We start from the raw sequence: 18,228 nt of genomic DNA on the forward strand, positions 1-18,228 counted from the left end.
GAATGTGAGCTCTTGAGGACAGGAACCATATTTTTATCTTTTTTTTTTTTGTATCTGAAGAGCTTATCATAGTTCTTGGCATATAGTTAGTGCTTAATAAATACTTGTTGACTGACTAACAGTACCTGACCTCAAGGAGTTTATATTCTATTAGGAGAGACATTATGTCCATATATGAGTATATGCAAAATAAGTAAAAAAAATAGATAAATACAAAGTAAGTTGGAGAAGGGTTGGATGCTCACATTTGGGAGACCAGGAAAGGCCTTCTGGACTTGAACTAAATTAATAATGTTTCACTATTTATAATTTGGGGGAGTCATTCACCTGCTTAAGGGGGTATTTAATAGCCTTTTTAAAAAAAAACCTCTATTATTAATGAGACTTTATGAATTGTTTCCAGACATTGGAACCAGAGGTGAATTTAAGGTTCACTATTTGTGTGACATCAATTAAGTCATGATCTCTCTGGACCCAAGCTTTTCCATTTGTAAAATAAGAGGGTTGGACTCAACAGTCCCTTTGAGCTTTAAATCTGATCCCTGTCATCACAAAAGATTCGGGTAGTCAAGATTCTAGATGGTTATTGCAGAAAATGGAAGCTTTGTCACAATCTCTGTTACCATTTTTTTTCCCAGTACTCTTTGAGCTATGGTTGGTTGGGGCACTTTTAATTTCCATGGAGAGTAAGTACCTCACCATGCTTTGACACAATCTAAGAAATGGAGAAACAGACACCCACCAGTTCCCGGCTCTGTCACTAACTTCCTATGTCATTTCTGACAAGTTATTTAGCCTGATCATGCTTCTACTGCCTCATTTGTAAAATGAATGTAATAATTGGATCATAGGATCACTGAATTCATAGCCAATAGGGGACCTTAGATGCCACCTAGTTCAATCTTTTCATTACACAGATGAGAAAACTGAGGTACAGAGAGTTCAAGTAACTTATTGCAGGTAACTAATGTCCAGAGCCTAGCACAGTGTGTGACACATGGCAGGTGCTTAATAAATGCTTGTTGACTGATTCTCTCCCCATGTCCCACCAGCTACACTGCTTCTGGATTTCTTGCAATTCTGTATCATGCCAGGTACTGTTCCCTTTTCCTTTCCTACCACTGATACCCCCACTTATTAGCTTATTTTTGTGTGCTGTCTTCTCCCATTCGGTTGTAAGCTCCTTGAGGACAAAGACTGTCCTTTTTTTTAAACTTGTATCTCCAGGACTTAGCATAGTCTCTGGCACATAGTAGGTATTTAATACATGTTTATTGACTGACTGATTGTCAGAGACTCTTACATGTCAAAGGGGACCAGGTACACTTTGGAAATATTTCTCACTTCCCTGGTTCATTGTCCCCACCCAGAGTCTTGGAATTTAACCATCGGATGCTACCTAGGGTGTTGTTAGTGACTACCTTTATATATACATGATTTCTAACTCTCAAATAATGAACCAGTTTATTATTTACAGGTCAACAAGTAGAGTTCAAAGAGAGATCATTACCCCACTTATGATCACACCACACTGACACAAAGGTCTATATAACTTCTGTCACTTTCCATCATGACCTGGAAATACCTCTAGCAATTATGACTGTAGTATAGACTTTCATAAGTTTTTAATGTGTCATGGATCCCTTGGGTAGTATGGTGAAGCCTATGGACCCCTTCTCAGGGGATTGTATTTAGATCACAAAGGAAACCAATTATATTGAGTTGCAGTTAACAAAACATATTTTTAAAAATCAAGTTCACAGACCCCCAAGTTAAGAACCCCTGCTCTAGTGGGCCTTCTTAATATTTTCTTCTTTTGAGGCTCTAATGGTTGCACTGGAACCTATTCCCCTCCATGGATCATTTAGTTGTCCACAGGGCATCACTCCTCACTCAGCCTCAAGGTCTCTGGTTCACAGCAGATGGCCAGGTCATTGCTTTCCAACATCATTCCCTATTAGAATTCCTCCACAATCCTGGGCAGTGTTGTTTGCTTATAATGTCAACTGGTGTCAATTGGTGTCAATTCTCCTATAGCTCTCTGCTGTTGGGGTCCCAGGCAAAGCCCAATATTATAGCTATGAGGGATATTCCAGAGCTCCACATCTTGGCCAAAGTCACTTGATTTCCCTGAATTCAGATCCTGTAATACAGGGCCAGACAAGGGGCCTTGCTCTGGCTTCCTTTAAGTTCCAACTAAAATCCCATCTTTTACTAGAAGCTTTCCCCAATACTTCTTAATTCTAGTGCCTTACCTCTGTTAGTCATATATATGTGATTGTGTGTGTATATGTATGTATGTGTGTGCTACACACACATATTACACACACACAATCACATATGTATATATATATATATATATATATATATATATATATATATAAAACTTACATAGCTTGCTTTGCATGTATTACTTTAAATGTTGTCTCCCCCATGAGATTGTAAGCTCCTTGAGGGCAAGGGCTATCTTTTTGTTGGTTTGTTTTTTTAGGAAATTGGGCTTAAGTGACTTGCCTAGGGTCACACAGCTAGTACTAGTCAAGTGTTTGGTCTGAGGCCGGATTTGAACTCAGGTCCTCCTGACTTCAGGGCCACTGCTTTATCCACTGTGCTACCTAGCTCCCCCTAAGGGCTATCTTTTGCAGCTTTTTTGTATCCCTAACACTTAGCACAGTGCCTGGATCACAGCAGCCACTTAATAAATATTGATTGTTTGATTGAATTTCTCCCTTGTCCCATACTTCTGCCACACATGCCCAACATTCAGGAACACACTTTGCCCCTCACACCTCCAAGCAGGTCTAAACACCCAATATAAGAATGAGTCAATTGATTCCAGGGACTAATATCCCAGTGCCTGGGCAGCATTAATCTCACTCATGCCAACACTTTTCATAGGTCGAAAGGCCCTGTTTTCCTCCCCCACCTCTATTCAATTATTCTTTTGGGTCCAATGAATCTCTCTGGGGCTCAATGGATAGGGTCATTCGAAATAACTGGTTATAGAGAGAGATGGAGAGAAGAAAAGGTAAGAGAGATGCAGAGAAAAGACCACTTATATAAGGATTCATGGATTAGATTCCTGGGGATCTATGAATTTCCTCTAGAGAACCAGAGTCCCAGAGATGGCAGTGGGCAGAGTCATCAGCAGGTCAGTGAGGAGTCCTTAAACAAACAGCAATGCAGTAGCTGTGACAGAATAGCAGAGTTTGTAAATAAAAGGAAGGATTCCCAGACCCAGAAGAGCTGCTAGCACAAACAAGCAGTAGCACTGAGAAGTAACAAGGGGCAGTGAGCGTCCTGATGTGTATGGAGAGGCGACCCTCCGGGTGGTATGATGAGTGTGGAGGATGCTAGAGATCCCTGGTTGAGAGGGACTCACCAGAGACAACAATTGTCTTGCCTATTTAAGAGCTCAGATATGGGTCTTTCTTCTTTCTTTCTTTTTTTTTTTTTTTTTGTTAGTCAACCAGTCAACAAGTATTTAGAAGTGCTTACTGAGTACCAAACATTCTACTAAGTGCTGAAAGTTGTTGTTGTTTGTCCTTCATTCTTTAAGAGAACCATGGCATCAGGAAGGTGATGCCCTAACTTGCAAGTGAATTGGATTTAAGTGAGGGAAGGTTTTGCAAAGTCACCAACCTCACTTTCTCAGCTGCGGGCTATCTGGGTCCAGTGGCCAGAGATAGATCAGGAAGACGGGATGGTCCCAGATGCAGTGAGAGACCTTGGCCTTTTTAAGCTAAGATCTTTCCCAGGTCTCAGTTTGACTGAGGCAACGCCCATTCAGTGATCAAAGCTAAGTAAGAGATGAGGTAAAGAATGGCCTCTTTTACCTAGTCAAAAAAAAAAAAAAAAAAATCTAGAAGGAGAAGACCCTCAGGGTTTCTGGCCAAAACAGAAACAGTTGCTATTTACACTCACTCTAAGCCGTCAAAACCCAAACCAAAAAGGAGAGGACATGAGAGGAGAAATGAAGGAAGAAGGGACATGGGGAGGGAGGGAGTAGAAGAGAGGAGGGGAAAGGAAAGGAGAGGGAGGGGGAAGAGAGGGGGAAGATGTAGAGACAAACAGAGAGATAGAGACAGAAAGGAAGAGAGACAGAAACAAAGGGGGGAGAGAAAGACAGAAAGCAAGGAGGGAGAAAAAGAGAATGACAAGAAAGGGAAAGGAGCTGTCAATTAGACAAGAATTCGAAAACATTCCAAAAGGGGTTGACCTTGAATTCTGTGCACTTTGAGAAACGAAACTGAAACATTTCTGCAAAACTCCAGGAAGTGTTCCATCCCTTTTAAGACATACTTCTTTATCTTAAAGTCCAGTCTTTAATTGTGTTTAAGCAGAGAACACCTTAAAAAAAATTTTTTTTTTTGAAGAACTAGAAAACATGATATCTCTTTCTTTAAGAGCCTGGGAGAAAAGCCACCAGTCATTCTGAGCTCTCCGTAATTGAACAAAATGACTTTTTTTGCTTTTATTTTTTTGAATTTTTTAAAAAAGTTTATGAGACAAGAAGTGCCAGGAAATCGAGGTAAGTCCGTTCTTTCTTTTGACTGTTATTGGGAGAAAGTCTCACTGATTTTACTGGAAAATCAAATCTATGCTTTTGTGTCCTTATGAAACCACCCACCTCCTCCTCAAACCCTGTAAAAACTCATCTTGTAAACCTGAATCATTTTGTAATCCTATTTTTGACTCTGAAAGGAGTTCTGTGTTATTAGCAGATCTTCATGGCTGTCTCAGAGCTGTCTCAGAGCCTGGGAGAACCATCTCAAGGGTCCCCACTCTCCTGGAGACAGAAATCGGAGGGATCGCGCCTTTCTCTCCCTGATGGCCGAAGGCAGTGCTCCTCCGGAGGCTGGTGGAGCGGGCTGCAATGGGCAGACGTGAGGGAGGGCGCCCGAGGGCAGAGAGAAAGGCCGGTCTTCTCGGGAGCCCATCGGGGGAGCGCTGGGGCTGGACGAGCTACCGGGGTTGCCCGCGGCCACACCACTGCGGCCCGGGTCCGGGAGAGTGGGGGCAGCAGCAGCCGGACTGGCACAGCTGCGGGTTTTAGTGGGAAGAAAACTCAAGGGTCTCCCATTGGGCCAGGAGCCCCTCACCCCTGCCCTTGTTGTGAAATACACTAGGCTTAGGGCGGGGCAGCAACTGTGTCACGCTTGGGTGTCTGCCCCTGCTCTAAACCTCCATCTTTCTCAGCCTCTTCATTAGGAATTAGAGAGCATTTCTCTGCTGTTTCAGTCTCCTTGAGTCAGGGTTGGGCGGCCCGGGTAAAAGCCACCCGAAAGCATACGGGATGCGACGAATGTGCTCACGGCCACTGGTCGGGGAGGCGAGCAGCAGAATAAGGGTGGGCTGACTGCCGGGAAGGAGTCCTTGATAAGCTGAAGAGTAGGAGGCCCCCGCTGACCAGACCTCTTTAAAGCGGACCTCATTCCAGTCCTGCCGGATGGAGGTCTGGTGTTCAGATCTAGACATTACTTCCTTTGTCTAGGCCAGGATCTGATGTTCTTCTGTGGAAATGCATTTTCATGTTGAACCTAGTCTTGCTGAGAATTTTTGATCTTAGATCCTAAGATTTTGATCTTAGATATCATGTTTTCTAGTTCTTCAAAAAAAAAAATTTTTTTTAAGGTGTCCTCTGCTTAAACACAATTAAAGACTGGACTTTAAGATAAAGAAGCATGTCTTAAAAGGGATGGATCACTTCCTGGAGTTTTGCAGAAATGTTTCAGTTCCTTCATCCTTAGATAGTTCTGAAGGACTTATGATTAAAAAAAAACCTGCCATCCACCTTCAGAAAAAGAACTGATGGTGTCTGAATGCAGACTGACGCATATTTTTTTTTTACTTTATTATTCTTGGGGTTTTTGGTCAGCATTTTCTTTTGCGACATGCCTAATAAGGAAATGTTATGCATGACTGCCCATGTATAATCTCTATCAAATTGCTTACCTTCTCAAGGAGGGAGGAGGGGAGGGAGGTAGAGAATTTGAAACTCAAAATGTAAAAAAAGAAAAAAAAAGTGTTAAAATATTTTGTTTACTTGTAACTGAGAAAAAAATAAAAGAAAAATGAAATGTAAAAGAAAAAAAAAACTTCTCAGCTTAGAGAATTGGAATAGGAGTCAGGGGACCTAGGTTCTAGCCCTGGCTAGAACTTCTAGTACCTTTTTTTTTTGTGACCTTGGGCAATCATTCAGCTTCTAAGTCTGTTTTGTCACCTATCAAATGGACGGAAGAGCAGTCATCTAATAGGGTGATTGTGAAGATCAAATGGATGTAAAGATGCTTTTAAAACATAAAGCACTGTGTACATGCTTATTTGCCAAGCAGAAGTTTTCCTAAAAACTCTTCCTAGCCTGGTCAGTCAGGGATTCTGCAAATAGGGGCTGTGAGTCTGGTCTAAAGAAGCCCAGAATTAGCCACTCCCTTCTGAGCCTGGTTTTCCAATTGCTCTGAATTGTGGGACTCAGGGCCTGGGTGCTAATTTCCACAGCTTGTCCAACCCCTTGCCCCTTTTGCTTTCTTCAGTTCTTTGTGATGATAGAAAGCAGTTCATCCCAGCTTTCTCATATTATTCTTGTGACCAAGGAACGAGTATGGTAGCTTTGTTATTGTGTCGTTTTTCAGTCATGAATGACTCTTTGTGACACCATTTGGGGTTTTCTTGACAAAGATACTGGAGTGGTTTGCATTTCCTTCTCCAGATCATTTTACAGTTGAGGAAACTGAGGCAGGGAGGTTGAACTCAGGTCCTTCTGACTCCAGACATGGTGCTCTATCATCCTCTATGCCACCTAGCTACCCCAAAGAGAAGGCCTATAGAGGAATAGTCAAGGTTGAGAAGGCCACAGGGCAAGGAGGCCCCAAGTGCCAAGGGAAATTCCAGTTGAGGCAGTAACAAAGCCATGGTTTTGAAGTCCAGAAGCCAGAAACAGGAGCAAGAGGTGCTTTGATCTAGTTAACAAAGGCATTGTTATAAGGTTGGGTCTGGTGTTCTTGGGACCTGATCTTGGGGGAGGTTGTAGCTTATGGAATCTATGCATGGAAAACATTATTATAAGATTAGGCCTGATCGTTTTGAAGCCACCATGATAGTGTCTACTTAAGGGAGGCTGTAAGCTTACAGGACATACTGGTGGGAAAACAGTGACTATAATATTTGTCAAAGGTTAGTACAGCTGTATCCTCCCAAATAATATTTTGTCTACTGACAGATTATTTTATTTCCCTGATAACAAACACTCCCAAATAATATTTGGCCCAGACCTCTGATACACATACCCCCCAGCTCCATGGAGGGCACCCTAAGAACGCTATTCCTAGAAGGGCACCTTGGAGTATGCCTTTCATGCCGAATGGACCCATGCCCCTGTGCTCCCCAATACAGTGCTGCCCCTATCGAGTTATACTCTGCTAGTGAATTATATGCCGGGTGCCCTTTTCCTCTCCTTCTCCCTCTTTCTTATTGCATGCAATTAAGCTTTGTGTTGAACTGATTCCCATTGTTTGAGATTATTCTCAGCACCCAAACTTATTAAGAGGTTATTTTCCCCCTAGGGTTCTGGCTGGCCCACAGGCCTCTCCTTAGACATAAACTGGGTACCCTGGCAAGGACTTAACCTATTTACAGCTGCACCTACACTAGGAGAGTCTGGTATCAGGAGCCCAGGTGTAGAAAGCAAGGATCAGTAGAGGAACCCTATGTCCTCTCGGGATAGACTCCATTATGCCAGAGGACTGTCACAAAACAGACATATACCTCTTAAATAACTGTGACCCCATTTGGGGTTTTCTTGGAAAAGAATGGTTTGCCATTTCCTTCTCCAGCTTATTTTACAGATGAGGAAACTGAGACAGAGATTAAGTGATTTGCCCAGGATCACACAGCTAGTCAGTATCTGAGGCCAGATTTGAACTCGCAAAGATGAGACTTTCTGATTCCAGGCCTGGCTCTCTGTCCACTGAGCCACCTAGCAGCTTACTTTGTCAGTAACAGACTTTATATCCAACTTTGGAGAATCAATCAGCTTAGCTTAAACCCGCGGATTGGCTGCAGGGCAGTGACTTTTTTTTTTCCGCTATAGAAAGTCTGTAAGATCATCTTCTAAGTCTCAGAGAGTCGGGGTCTTTGGCAGTGTCTCTTCCTAAATTGTGCCTCCACTCATAATCCATCAATCCACAAGTATTTATCAAGGGTCTCTAATGTGCCAGGCACCGTGTCAGGCACTGGGCATCTAGACGAGACCATCCTTTCCTTATAGGAGCTTACATTCTAGTGGGGAAAATAGAAGACATTCACCGATAAGTAAATGTATATGATGTAGAAAATAAATTCAAAGCAATTTTGGAGAAACACTGGAGAAATCAGGAAAGATCTCTTGAGAAAACCTGAGTGTTGAAGAGACAGAGGTGAAGGAGGAGAAGATCGTATGCATAGGGGAACAACCTAGTTAGTATATCTGAGAACGAGAGTTTTGATGGAAGAGAGAGAGAGGCAAAGGTCATTTAGGGCTATAGGGTCCTCTGCGGGAAGACAAACCTAGACAGAGTGATTTAGTTGGGGAGCTTGGGATTGGGATTGGGTGACCCAAGGACATTGGGTATAGGAAGGAACAGGGAAAAGGAAGAAGATCGAAGAGTCAGAGGGGCACGGAGAGTTGAGAGAGCACCTAAAATTAATTATGTCTTATTTTGCGATTTTTAATAGGGTCCTAGTATGATCATCTGTCAGCAGACTACTGAAAGTTATCTTGCGCTGCCCTGAGCACATTACCATTGGATATTGACTGCTAGCAGGCTTTGTAAATGTGAAGTGGGATATAGGGTAAGTAGAAATACTGATGATGGTGTATAAAATATGCATACATAAATCAATGAGGCACAAAGCTATGCAACTAGGTATTTGTAGTTTGTCAACTCATTTAGAGATTCTCTCTCTCTCTCTCTCTCAGTCCCTCTCCCCCTCAGTCTCTCTGTCTCTCTCTTTCTCTCTTTTCTCTCTTTCTGTCTCTCTCGGTCTCTCCCTCACTCTTTCAGTCTCTCTCTCCCTCTCCCTCTCTCTCTCTCTCTCTCTCTCTCTGTCTCTATCTCTCTCTCTCTCTCTTTCTCTCTCTGTCCCAAAAACTATGTAAATTCCTTGAAAGTAGCAGATTTTTTTTTCATTTTGGGAGTATCTTCCTGAAGCATTTAGTTGAGCATTTTGCACACAGTGGGTGATCAACAATTCATCTAAAATTGTCTTTTAATAAAAATAAAATTGTCTTTTAAAATGATAGTAGCTGGGCATAGTCAATAAAGTGCTCAGCTCAAAGTCAGGAAGACCTAGGTTCAAATCCAGTCTCTGACACTTTCTAGCTATGAGACCTGGTCAAGTCTTTTAACATGTCTTTTAATATATCTTGGACAACTTCCTAAGACTTACAAAAATATATATAATTTGATAGCCGTATGTAAATGTAATTGGTTTTCTTTGTCGTGCTATGTATTTTATTTTATACACCAAAAACATTATTCTGAGAAGGGACCCATAGGCTTCACCAGCTTGCCAAAAGGTTTAAGGGCCAATAAAAGGTTAAGGGCCCTCATTAAAGAGTAAAGCTCCTTTAAGAGTTTTATTTGTGACAATGTACCATGGTATCTGCTCTCAGCTAGCCTTAAGGGAAGCGAGTGCCTTCTCTTTCATTAGGAAAAGCTTCAAGGATTTGGATAAGATTTGATCTGAGCTTACAAACTCATTCAGTCCTTGACAGAATGACCTATTTTTTAAATTCATTTTTGTTATTATATTTAATTTTTAATTACCTATGCTATAGTTCCACAATTCTTTTTTAGTTTGAAAGTATAACAAAATAAAGACCTGCAAATCATGAGGTGAGGTTGGGAGGCAGGGGTGGAAGAAAACAATGTATTTTGCAAGATAGTTGAAAAGAGCAAAGTTTTTCTTTAAAATTTTAATTCCAAAATGATTCTTTTTTTTTCTTCAAAGAAATAAAAATATATATATCAAGATGGCTGAACAACTGAATCTGCCTGAAAATACAAATGACTGGACATGTGAAGATGTTTATCAGTGGGTGACAGGAAAACTTAAGCTTAACTCAGAATATGGGGAGATCTTGAAAAAGGAAGAAGTGAATGGAATGAGTTTAAAACGATCCGTTAAACAAGATCTCATTGACATGGGCATAAAACATGGACCTGCCCTACAAATAATAAATATGTTTAAGGAATTGAATTTGGAATGTTCTAAGCAGACATTGGGAGAAAAAGATGATCAAAAAACTGAAGACCAATGTGTGACAAAGGAGAAAAGTAGAAAAAGAAAAAGGAATCAAACAGACCCAAAGACAGATACCAGCACCAAACCCAGGGAAGTCTGTGAGTCATCAGAGGCAGAGCCTGATAAAGAAACAAAAAATTACCCTGAGGAAACAAAGGATGATCTGCCATGCACAGGGCAGTCATGTTCAACACATCCTTTTGACCAGTTCCATAAAAGCTTTCGTTACAAAGAGCATGATGTTATTATCCAACCTGAAACAGGGTTACTCAATCTTATTGATCCAGTCCATGAGTTTAAGGCTCTGACTGACACAGAAGGAGCCACAGAGAAGGACATTAAGATGAAATTTAGCAATGAAGTCTTTCGGTTTGCTTCAGCCTGCATGAATTGCCGTACCAATGGCACTATCCATTTTGGAGTAAAAGACAAACCCCATGGAGAAATCGTTGGGGTGAAACTCGCTAAGGAAGATAAAAGTACATTTATTGACCACTTCTATAAGAAGATAGAGGACTATTTTGGTAAGAATGGAGTTGGGGAAGCAAAGCAGTGCATTAGACCACCAAGGTTTGTAGAAGTCTTACTGAAGAACAATGTCACATCTGATAGATTCGTCATTGAAGTAGACATCATTCCAAAACACTCCATTTGTGAAAAAAAATATTTCCCAATTAAGATGCAAACTTGTAAAGAGAACAGATGGGAGAAAAATACTGAATTCTCTCTGTATGTGAGGGATGGCACTAGTTCTAAAGACATCTATGCTAATACAAAGCAAAAAGATGAACATCTAAAAGCATTTTTATTAGATTTAGAGTCACAGGATGAGTCTAGAAAAGCAGCAGAAAGCTATCGGCCAAAAGAAATAAAAATAGAAAGTGAGGGAAGAAAGCTGGTTCATCTTCTCACAGGAGACCAAGACTTAGACAATTCTTACTATAATTGGTACATTCTGGTGGTAAATAAGTGTCATCCAAGTCAAATTGAGCACCTGGACTTCCTAAAGGAAATTAGATGGTTTGCCGTGTTAGAGTTTGATCCTGAATCTCTGAGCAATGGGGTTGCCAAAGCTTACAGAAAGACCCGGGCAGCTAATCTTCATTTTCCATATCAATACCAAAACAATACAACCTCAATTAATGAACAAATTGAAAATCTGAATCTTTTTAAGCAACCCAGCTGGATCTTCTGCAATGGCAGGTCAGACATTAACATGGAAGAACATCAGCCTTTAGAACTTAGTTTGTGGTTGAAAAAGAGAGCCACTAAAGTCCGGAAATTGATTTCATTTCTAACATGTGAAGACATAATGCAACCTGAAAAGTTTTTAGTAGTGTTTCTATTGCTGTCCCCAGTAGAGGATCCTAAAGATCCTTTTATTGAGACATTTTCTACTTTCTATCAAGAATTAGGAGGAATGGATGACATACTGTCTATCTCAGTAGATCCACAAATAGGTTCACAATGGAAAGATCTTTTGCAAGTCAGATTCTCAACTACCGAGCTCACAAACAGATGTATTACTACTTTAAGTCTTGAACAGTTAAATGGCACTATTCTTACACTAAAACCTCAGACTGAATCTCCTTCAAGATTTTTGCCATCAAATGGCTCTTCTATCGTTCTTCAGAAGAAAGATGAAGACTCTATGACAGCACTGGAAATCCTCTGTGAAAATGAATGCAAAGGTACAGACATAGAGAAAGATAAAACCAAATTCACTGAATTCCAGAAATCCCAAGAGGAACATTTTTATTTGGGTGGAAAAGTTTCATGGTGGAACTTCTTTTTTTCCTCTGAAAACTATTCTTTACCTTTTATCAAAAGGGATAGTTATCAAAAACTTGAAGAGATGATACAATCTTTAGCAAAGTCTCCTAGGGAAACCTGTACAGAAGTGATCAATTTGTATCATCATCCAGGCTGTGGAGGGACCACATTAGCGATGCATGTTCTCTGGGAACTGAAGAGTAAATTTCGATGTGCAGTGTTGAAAAGTAAAACATTCGACTTCGAAGATGTTGGAACACAGGTGATGACTTTACTCACTTATTGCTCAGAGAACCAACAACAGTACTTGCCTGTGCTCCTGCTGGTAGATGATTTTGAAGAACAAGAAACCGTATCTGATTTGTGCAATCACATTAACTCAGCCATTGAAGAAGCTTATATTCAATATGAGACACCTTTAGTTATCATTCTAAATTGCATGAGATCCCAGAGGCCAGAAAAGGATGCTAAAAACCCCGACAGTGTTGCAGTGATCAACAAACTCTCTGACAAAGAGAAAAGAGTATTTGATTCCAAATTTAAGGAAATTGAAAAGAAACACCAAAACTGTAGAGACTTTTATTCCTTTATGATCATGAAAGAAAATTTTAATAGGAAATACATTGAGGATGTTGTGAAACACATCCTGAAAGGGTTGAATGTTGACAGCAAAGAAGCACAATTAATTTCTTTCCTGTCTCTGCTTAATTCTTACATTTCTGATTCTGACATCTCTGTGGTACAATGTGAGAAGTTTTTAGGATTAACCAAACAAAGAGAATATTGGAGCAGAAGGTGCTTAGAAGACAAAATGGGGAATTACTCTACAATTCTTATCCGCACCAAAGCGGTAGATTGTGGGAGGTATGAAGGAGTCCGTATCATTCATCCCTTAATTGCCAGCCGCTGTTTAGAAGAATTGAAACTCACCTCTGAAATTGCAAAGAGTGATATTGCACTGAAGCTGTTGAGAGAAAATGAGTTTTATCAACCTGGAATAAGGAGAGACAAATTTGTACGGACTGTGCAGATGCTGCTGCTGAGGAGGCAGAAGGAATACAGTAACCCAAGGAAGGATACAAATACCTTATTTTCTCCTTTCATTGTGGACATTCAGAAAGAGGAAGGGAATGATCAGGTTCAGAAAGTCTTAGGTGAAGGAACTATCAGATTTGAGCATTATGCATTGATCTATCAAGCCTTAGCAAGACATTTTTATATTAATGAAAATAATTTTGATGAAGCCATTAATTGGGCAGAGAAAGCAAAGAAGAGAAGTCCAGGAAACTCCTTTGTCTCTGATACACTCGGTCAAGTCTATAAAAACCAGCTTATCTTCCATAAGGATAAGATTCAGCAAGAGAGAATTGTATCTCCTCAGGAACTGGAAGACCTCCTAACTATAGCAGTGAAAGCTTCAGGTGCCTTCAGAGAATCTCAGCAACACAATGAGAACAGAGACAATGAAATAGGGCAATATCCTAAATCTAAAAGGAAGGGAGGGATGTATAATACATCATGTTACTTGGGAGAAATAGAAGTTTGTATCCAGATAATTCAGCTTCTAGAGAAAGTCCCCCTGTTGGAAGGAAGAAATAAGTCATCTAGAGAGGTCATTGTCCAACTTTTGTGTGGAAGGAATGATCTATTAGATCTTTCAATTCAGCAGAATGAATATTACCCAGTGATCAAAAAGCATATACTTTATTTAAGGGCTCTTCAATGCCGTTTGAAAATAACTTTTGAAACTCTTCAAGACTACTTTGCTCTTCTGAAAGTAAGAGACAGTGAAAGGGAAATTTTGGAAGAAAAAAATCAGGTTAAAATGAAAGTGTTACTCAGACAGTACGTAAGCATATTCCTCAACTCAGAGACTATGCACTCAGTGGTGACATCTTCTGGCAAATCAGTCCCAGAGATGATATGCTGGAGAGAGTTGGAGGCCTCTAATGCAGTTAGGTTTTCTGGACTGCTGAAGTATCTCACTGAAAATCAGAAAAATGCAGTCAAAATGGAAACCATAGTAAGTAAGTACAAATTACTAGTAGAAAAAGAAAATTCGACACAGATAAGGGAAAAACAGAATTTCATCTTGAGCAACATAATTCTTAAATGTTTGAAACCTAATTCAAAGTTCATAGAGTCCCTGGATAAACTGAAAGAAATGCTTCAAGGAGTCTTGCAACAAGTGGGGCTACATTACTCCCACCCAGATCCTTACTTCTTGGCCACCCTCCTGTTCTGGCCAGAAAACCAGCAACTAGATCAAAATTCCAGACAAATAGGAAAGTACATCTCATCACTGAGAAGGTCCTTCAAGGAGAAGTATGGTCAGATGTGTCGGGCCAAGCAGCCATTCATACCTTTCTACCTTGGGAGGGGTAGAGGCCTCAATCAATTTATTCACAGAGAAAGAATTGAGCAGTGTTTCCAGAATGAATCAGACTTAAGGGCACTTTGGAAACATGGAGATGTATGGAGAAAAGAGAAAGTCAAAGACCTCTTGCTTCGTCTCAATGGCAGGGTTGAAAATGATTTGGTCTACGTAGACCATGGAACTAAGGAAAACTTGGAAATCCCAGTGCAGCCTGCTTTCTTGGGCCAGCTAAGACGTGGCCGAAGCATGGAAAGAGTTTCTTTCTACCTAGGATTTTCTACTGGAGGCCCAATAGCTTATGATATAAAAATTATTTAAACTAAACCCGTGAAAGCTCTTATATATCATAGCCAGGTAGATAGCCCATTCAGCTAACACAGATTGCACCGCAGGTCCAAGGCTTTGAGGTTTTCTTGAATTGCTTCTTCTGTATATTTTCATGGGATTTAGAGCTGAAGGGAACCACAGAAACCATCTAGTCCAACTCTCTCATTTTACAGATGAGGCAAATAAAGGTCAGTGAGGGGGAGTGATTTGCCTAAGGTCCCATAGCTAGTAAGTAGTAAAGGCAGTATTTGAATCCAAGCCCATCTCACTGTACACCATGTTGCCTCCCCTACCTTGTTCCCTAGACTGCAGATGCTTCCAGTCTTTAGTTTGTAGCCCAATTTCTCTGTAACCCAGAACCTCATATGATATTTGCTCTACACGTAGTTGGTTCTTTCTGTTGCCTTTTAGGATTCCTCATGTAGGAGTTTAGGAAACCAAGGCAAAAAATGAAGGGGTGGAATTTGATGAAAAATATTGGCAAAGAGATGATGTACATAATAACTTGAAGAACAGCATCCACTCCAGATTATCAGTAGCAATAGATCTCTTTAATATTTTTGTAAGACTCATATAAATAAATTTGTAACTAGGAAAAAAAAACACTTAGCTTACAAGTCTTATTTTTTGGCTCGAAAGAGATGGTCTCTGAAGTAACAGAAAAAGTCTCAACCTAACCAGATAGCCATGTTTCCCTTATGGGCAAGAGAAGATTGTGGGACTGGGGGTGTGGAATTCTGGAAATTGTCCTACCAACATTATGAGTTCTTCCCTAGTCTCAGCTCCCCTGGGAAGCATCTTAAGCCTGAGGGAGGACACTGAACCAGAGCGGTTGAGTATGACATTTAATATGGGCTTAGAAAGGAATAAGAGGGTGGCCACAGAATGATAGTGGGTGGTGGTGTTGGTCAAGGAGACAGATTCTCCACAGTGTGCTTTTCCCAACCTTCATCCTTCTTGATTTCTCTGCAGTCTCCAACACTGTTGATCACTGGGTTCTGCCTTCCCTTTGATACTCCCATCTTCCTAGGATTATTGTGGTACTGCTGTCTCCTTGTATTACCTCCTACCTGTCTGACTGTTCTTTCCTGTCTTCTTCAACCAGGTCATACCCATTCACCATGGTTGTCTGCCCAAGACTCTGTCCTGGGTCCTCTTCTCTTTTCCCTCTCTACTATTTCACTTGGTGATCTCGTCACTTGCCATGGATTCAACTATCTTCTCTATTCAGAGGACTCTTGCATTTATTTGTCCAGTTTTCACCTCTCTTGCATCAACAGCTGTCTCTTAGACATTTCAAACTGAATGCCTTGGAGATATCTTGAACTAGACATTTCCACAATTGAACTCATTGTCTTTTCCCCTACACCTTCTTTTTTTCCTAACTTTCCTGTTACTATCAAGGGTATGCCCATCTCCCTAGCCATCTTCCTAGTCAGCCAGGCTCCAAACCTGGGTGCTACACTCAACTTTTCTCCCTCACGTCCCATATTCATTGAGTTGCTGAGTCCCATCACTTGCCATCTCTCATACATGGCCCCTCTCTCTTCTGACAATGCCTCTGTCCTGGTCCAGGCCCTCATTATTACATGTGTGCTGTTTCCCTGCCACTGGTCTCTCCCCACTCTAGTCCATCATTCATTCAGCTGTCAAACTGATCTTTCTAAAAGGAAAGTCTGACTCTCACACATAACCCACCTGCCTCAACCCCTCAATAAACTCCAGTGGTTCCCTATTGTCTCCCTATTAAACCTAAAATCTCCTATTTGGTTTTAAAGCCCTTCATAACAGGACGCCCTCCTACACCAATTTTCTTCCATCTTACACATGTCCCACCCCACCTCCACTCTTCAATCCAGTGACACCAGCCTCCATGATCTTCCTCACGTCTGACACTCCATCTTCTGAGCCTGGCCATTCCCAAGTGCTGTCCCCCATACCTGTCACTCTCTCCCCTCTCATCTCTGTTTCCTGGCTTCCCTTGCCTTCCTTCAAGTCTCAGCCAAATTTTCACCTTCTGCAGGAAGCTTCCCCTATTCCCCTCAATGTTAATGCCTTCCCTCTATTAATTATCTCCCATTTATCTTATATTTAGCTTGTCTGTATAGAATTGTGTGCATGTTTTCTCTTCTATTAGACTGTGAGCTCTTTGACAGTAGAGATTACCTTTTGCCTTTCTTTGTATCACCAGCACTTAGCAGGGTGTCTGGCACACAATAAGCTTAATAAATACTTGTTGACTGACTAAGACCAGAAACTGGAGGAATTGACATAAGCACAGTTCTCCCCTGATGCTAATCTGTTTATTTAAACTCCTGAGAAGGGATGTGTAAATGGACTGAAGATACTCACTGGGGTCATCCCTTGAGGAATGCGAAAGATCAGCAAAGATCTTCCCTTATGCCTGTAATCAACAAACATTTCCTATATGATTTCTCTACTTCTTTAGGCTATTTAGAAGGTGGGAAGCTACAGTCAATCTTACCATATAGTACCACCTACTGGTTACATATACATTTACTTTTTAAAAATATTTATTTATTCTATTTTCAATTTATGGAATAAAATAAGTATTTCTATAGCACAGTATAATTAAAAAAAGATTGCGCATGAAACTGCAAATCTATTATGTACAATTGGCTACATTACAAATAAGCAAACTTCTTTGATTGGTCCCCCAAGTGTTAAGGTGTTCTTTGGCTTAGTACCACCTCTCCCAAGGTTTCCCTCATCTCTGCAGATCAGAGACCAGAAGAAAGGTGCCTTTTGTTGCTTGCAAGGAGTAAGAGCAGTTAGATACCAAACATGTCAGTATTTTTTCATCCTGCAGGAGCCTCATTTGGCCACCTCTTGAATATTAAAGAATATGTAGTAAAGTAGGGATGGGAAGATAGAGGGCCTTTAACCAAGACACCAAAGTGGAAAGAATAAGACATTGCTATCACGTCATTTCAGACTCTTTGAGACTCCATTTGGGGTTTTCTTGACAAAGATACTAGAGTGATTTGCCATTTCCTCCTCCAGCTCATTTGACAGAGGTGGAAACTGAGACAAACATATTTAAGTGATTTGCCCAGAGTCGCACAGCTAGTAAGTATCTGAGGTCAGATTTGAACTCATGAAGATGAATCTTCCTGATTCTAAGCCCAGTGCTCTATGCACTATGGTGCCACCTAGTTGCCTTTGTTCAGTTCATGCTCTTCATGACCCCATTTGGGGTTTTCTTGGCAAAGATGTTGGAGTGATTTGCCATTTCCTTCTCCAGCTCATTTTACAGATGAGGCAACTGAGGCAAACAGGATAAAATGACATACCCAGGGTCCCAGTTGGGAAGTGTCTGAGGCCGGATTTGAACTCATGAAGAAGAATCTTCTTGATTTCAGCCCAATGCGCTATCCACTTTGCCACCTAGCAGCCCCAGGAATAAGACATAAGTGCCTACAATAAGACACAGCCAAGTAGACAGT

At 40.9% G+C, this 18,228-nt stretch overlaps 1 protein-coding gene across 1 annotated transcript; it reads left to right on the forward strand.

Annotated features, from left to right (window-relative positions):
• The first annotated feature begins 4,306 nt into the window (after window positions 1–4,306).
• On the forward strand, window positions 4,307–14,911 carry LOC114032556 (sterile alpha motif domain-containing protein 9-like). Its single transcript, XM_027847885.1, has 3 exons — window positions 4,307–4,531; window positions 8,713–8,829; window positions 9,991–14,911. The coding sequence occupies exon 3, from the start codon at window positions 10,013–10,015 to the stop codon at window positions 14,750–14,752; it is 4,740 nt and encodes a 1,579-aa protein (XP_027703686.1). The 5' UTR covers window positions 4,307–4,531; window positions 8,713–8,829; window positions 9,991–10,012; the 3' UTR covers window positions 14,753–14,911.
• Window positions 14,912–18,228: the final 3,317 nt, after the last annotated feature.

Source organism: Vombatus ursinus, unplaced genomic scaffold (assembly GCF_900497805.2).
Source record: "Vombatus ursinus unplaced genomic scaffold, bare-nosed wombat genome assembly UNPS02005459.1, whole genome shotgun sequence".
Lineage (NCBI taxonomy): Eukaryota > Metazoa > Chordata > Mammalia > Diprotodontia > Vombatidae > Vombatus > Vombatus ursinus.

What these genes read in the sequence shown, in the direction of transcription:
- LOC114032556 (XM_027847885.1), top strand. Translation starts at nt 10,013, where the DNA reads ATGGCTGAACAACTGAATCTGCCTGAAAATACAAATGACTGGACATGT.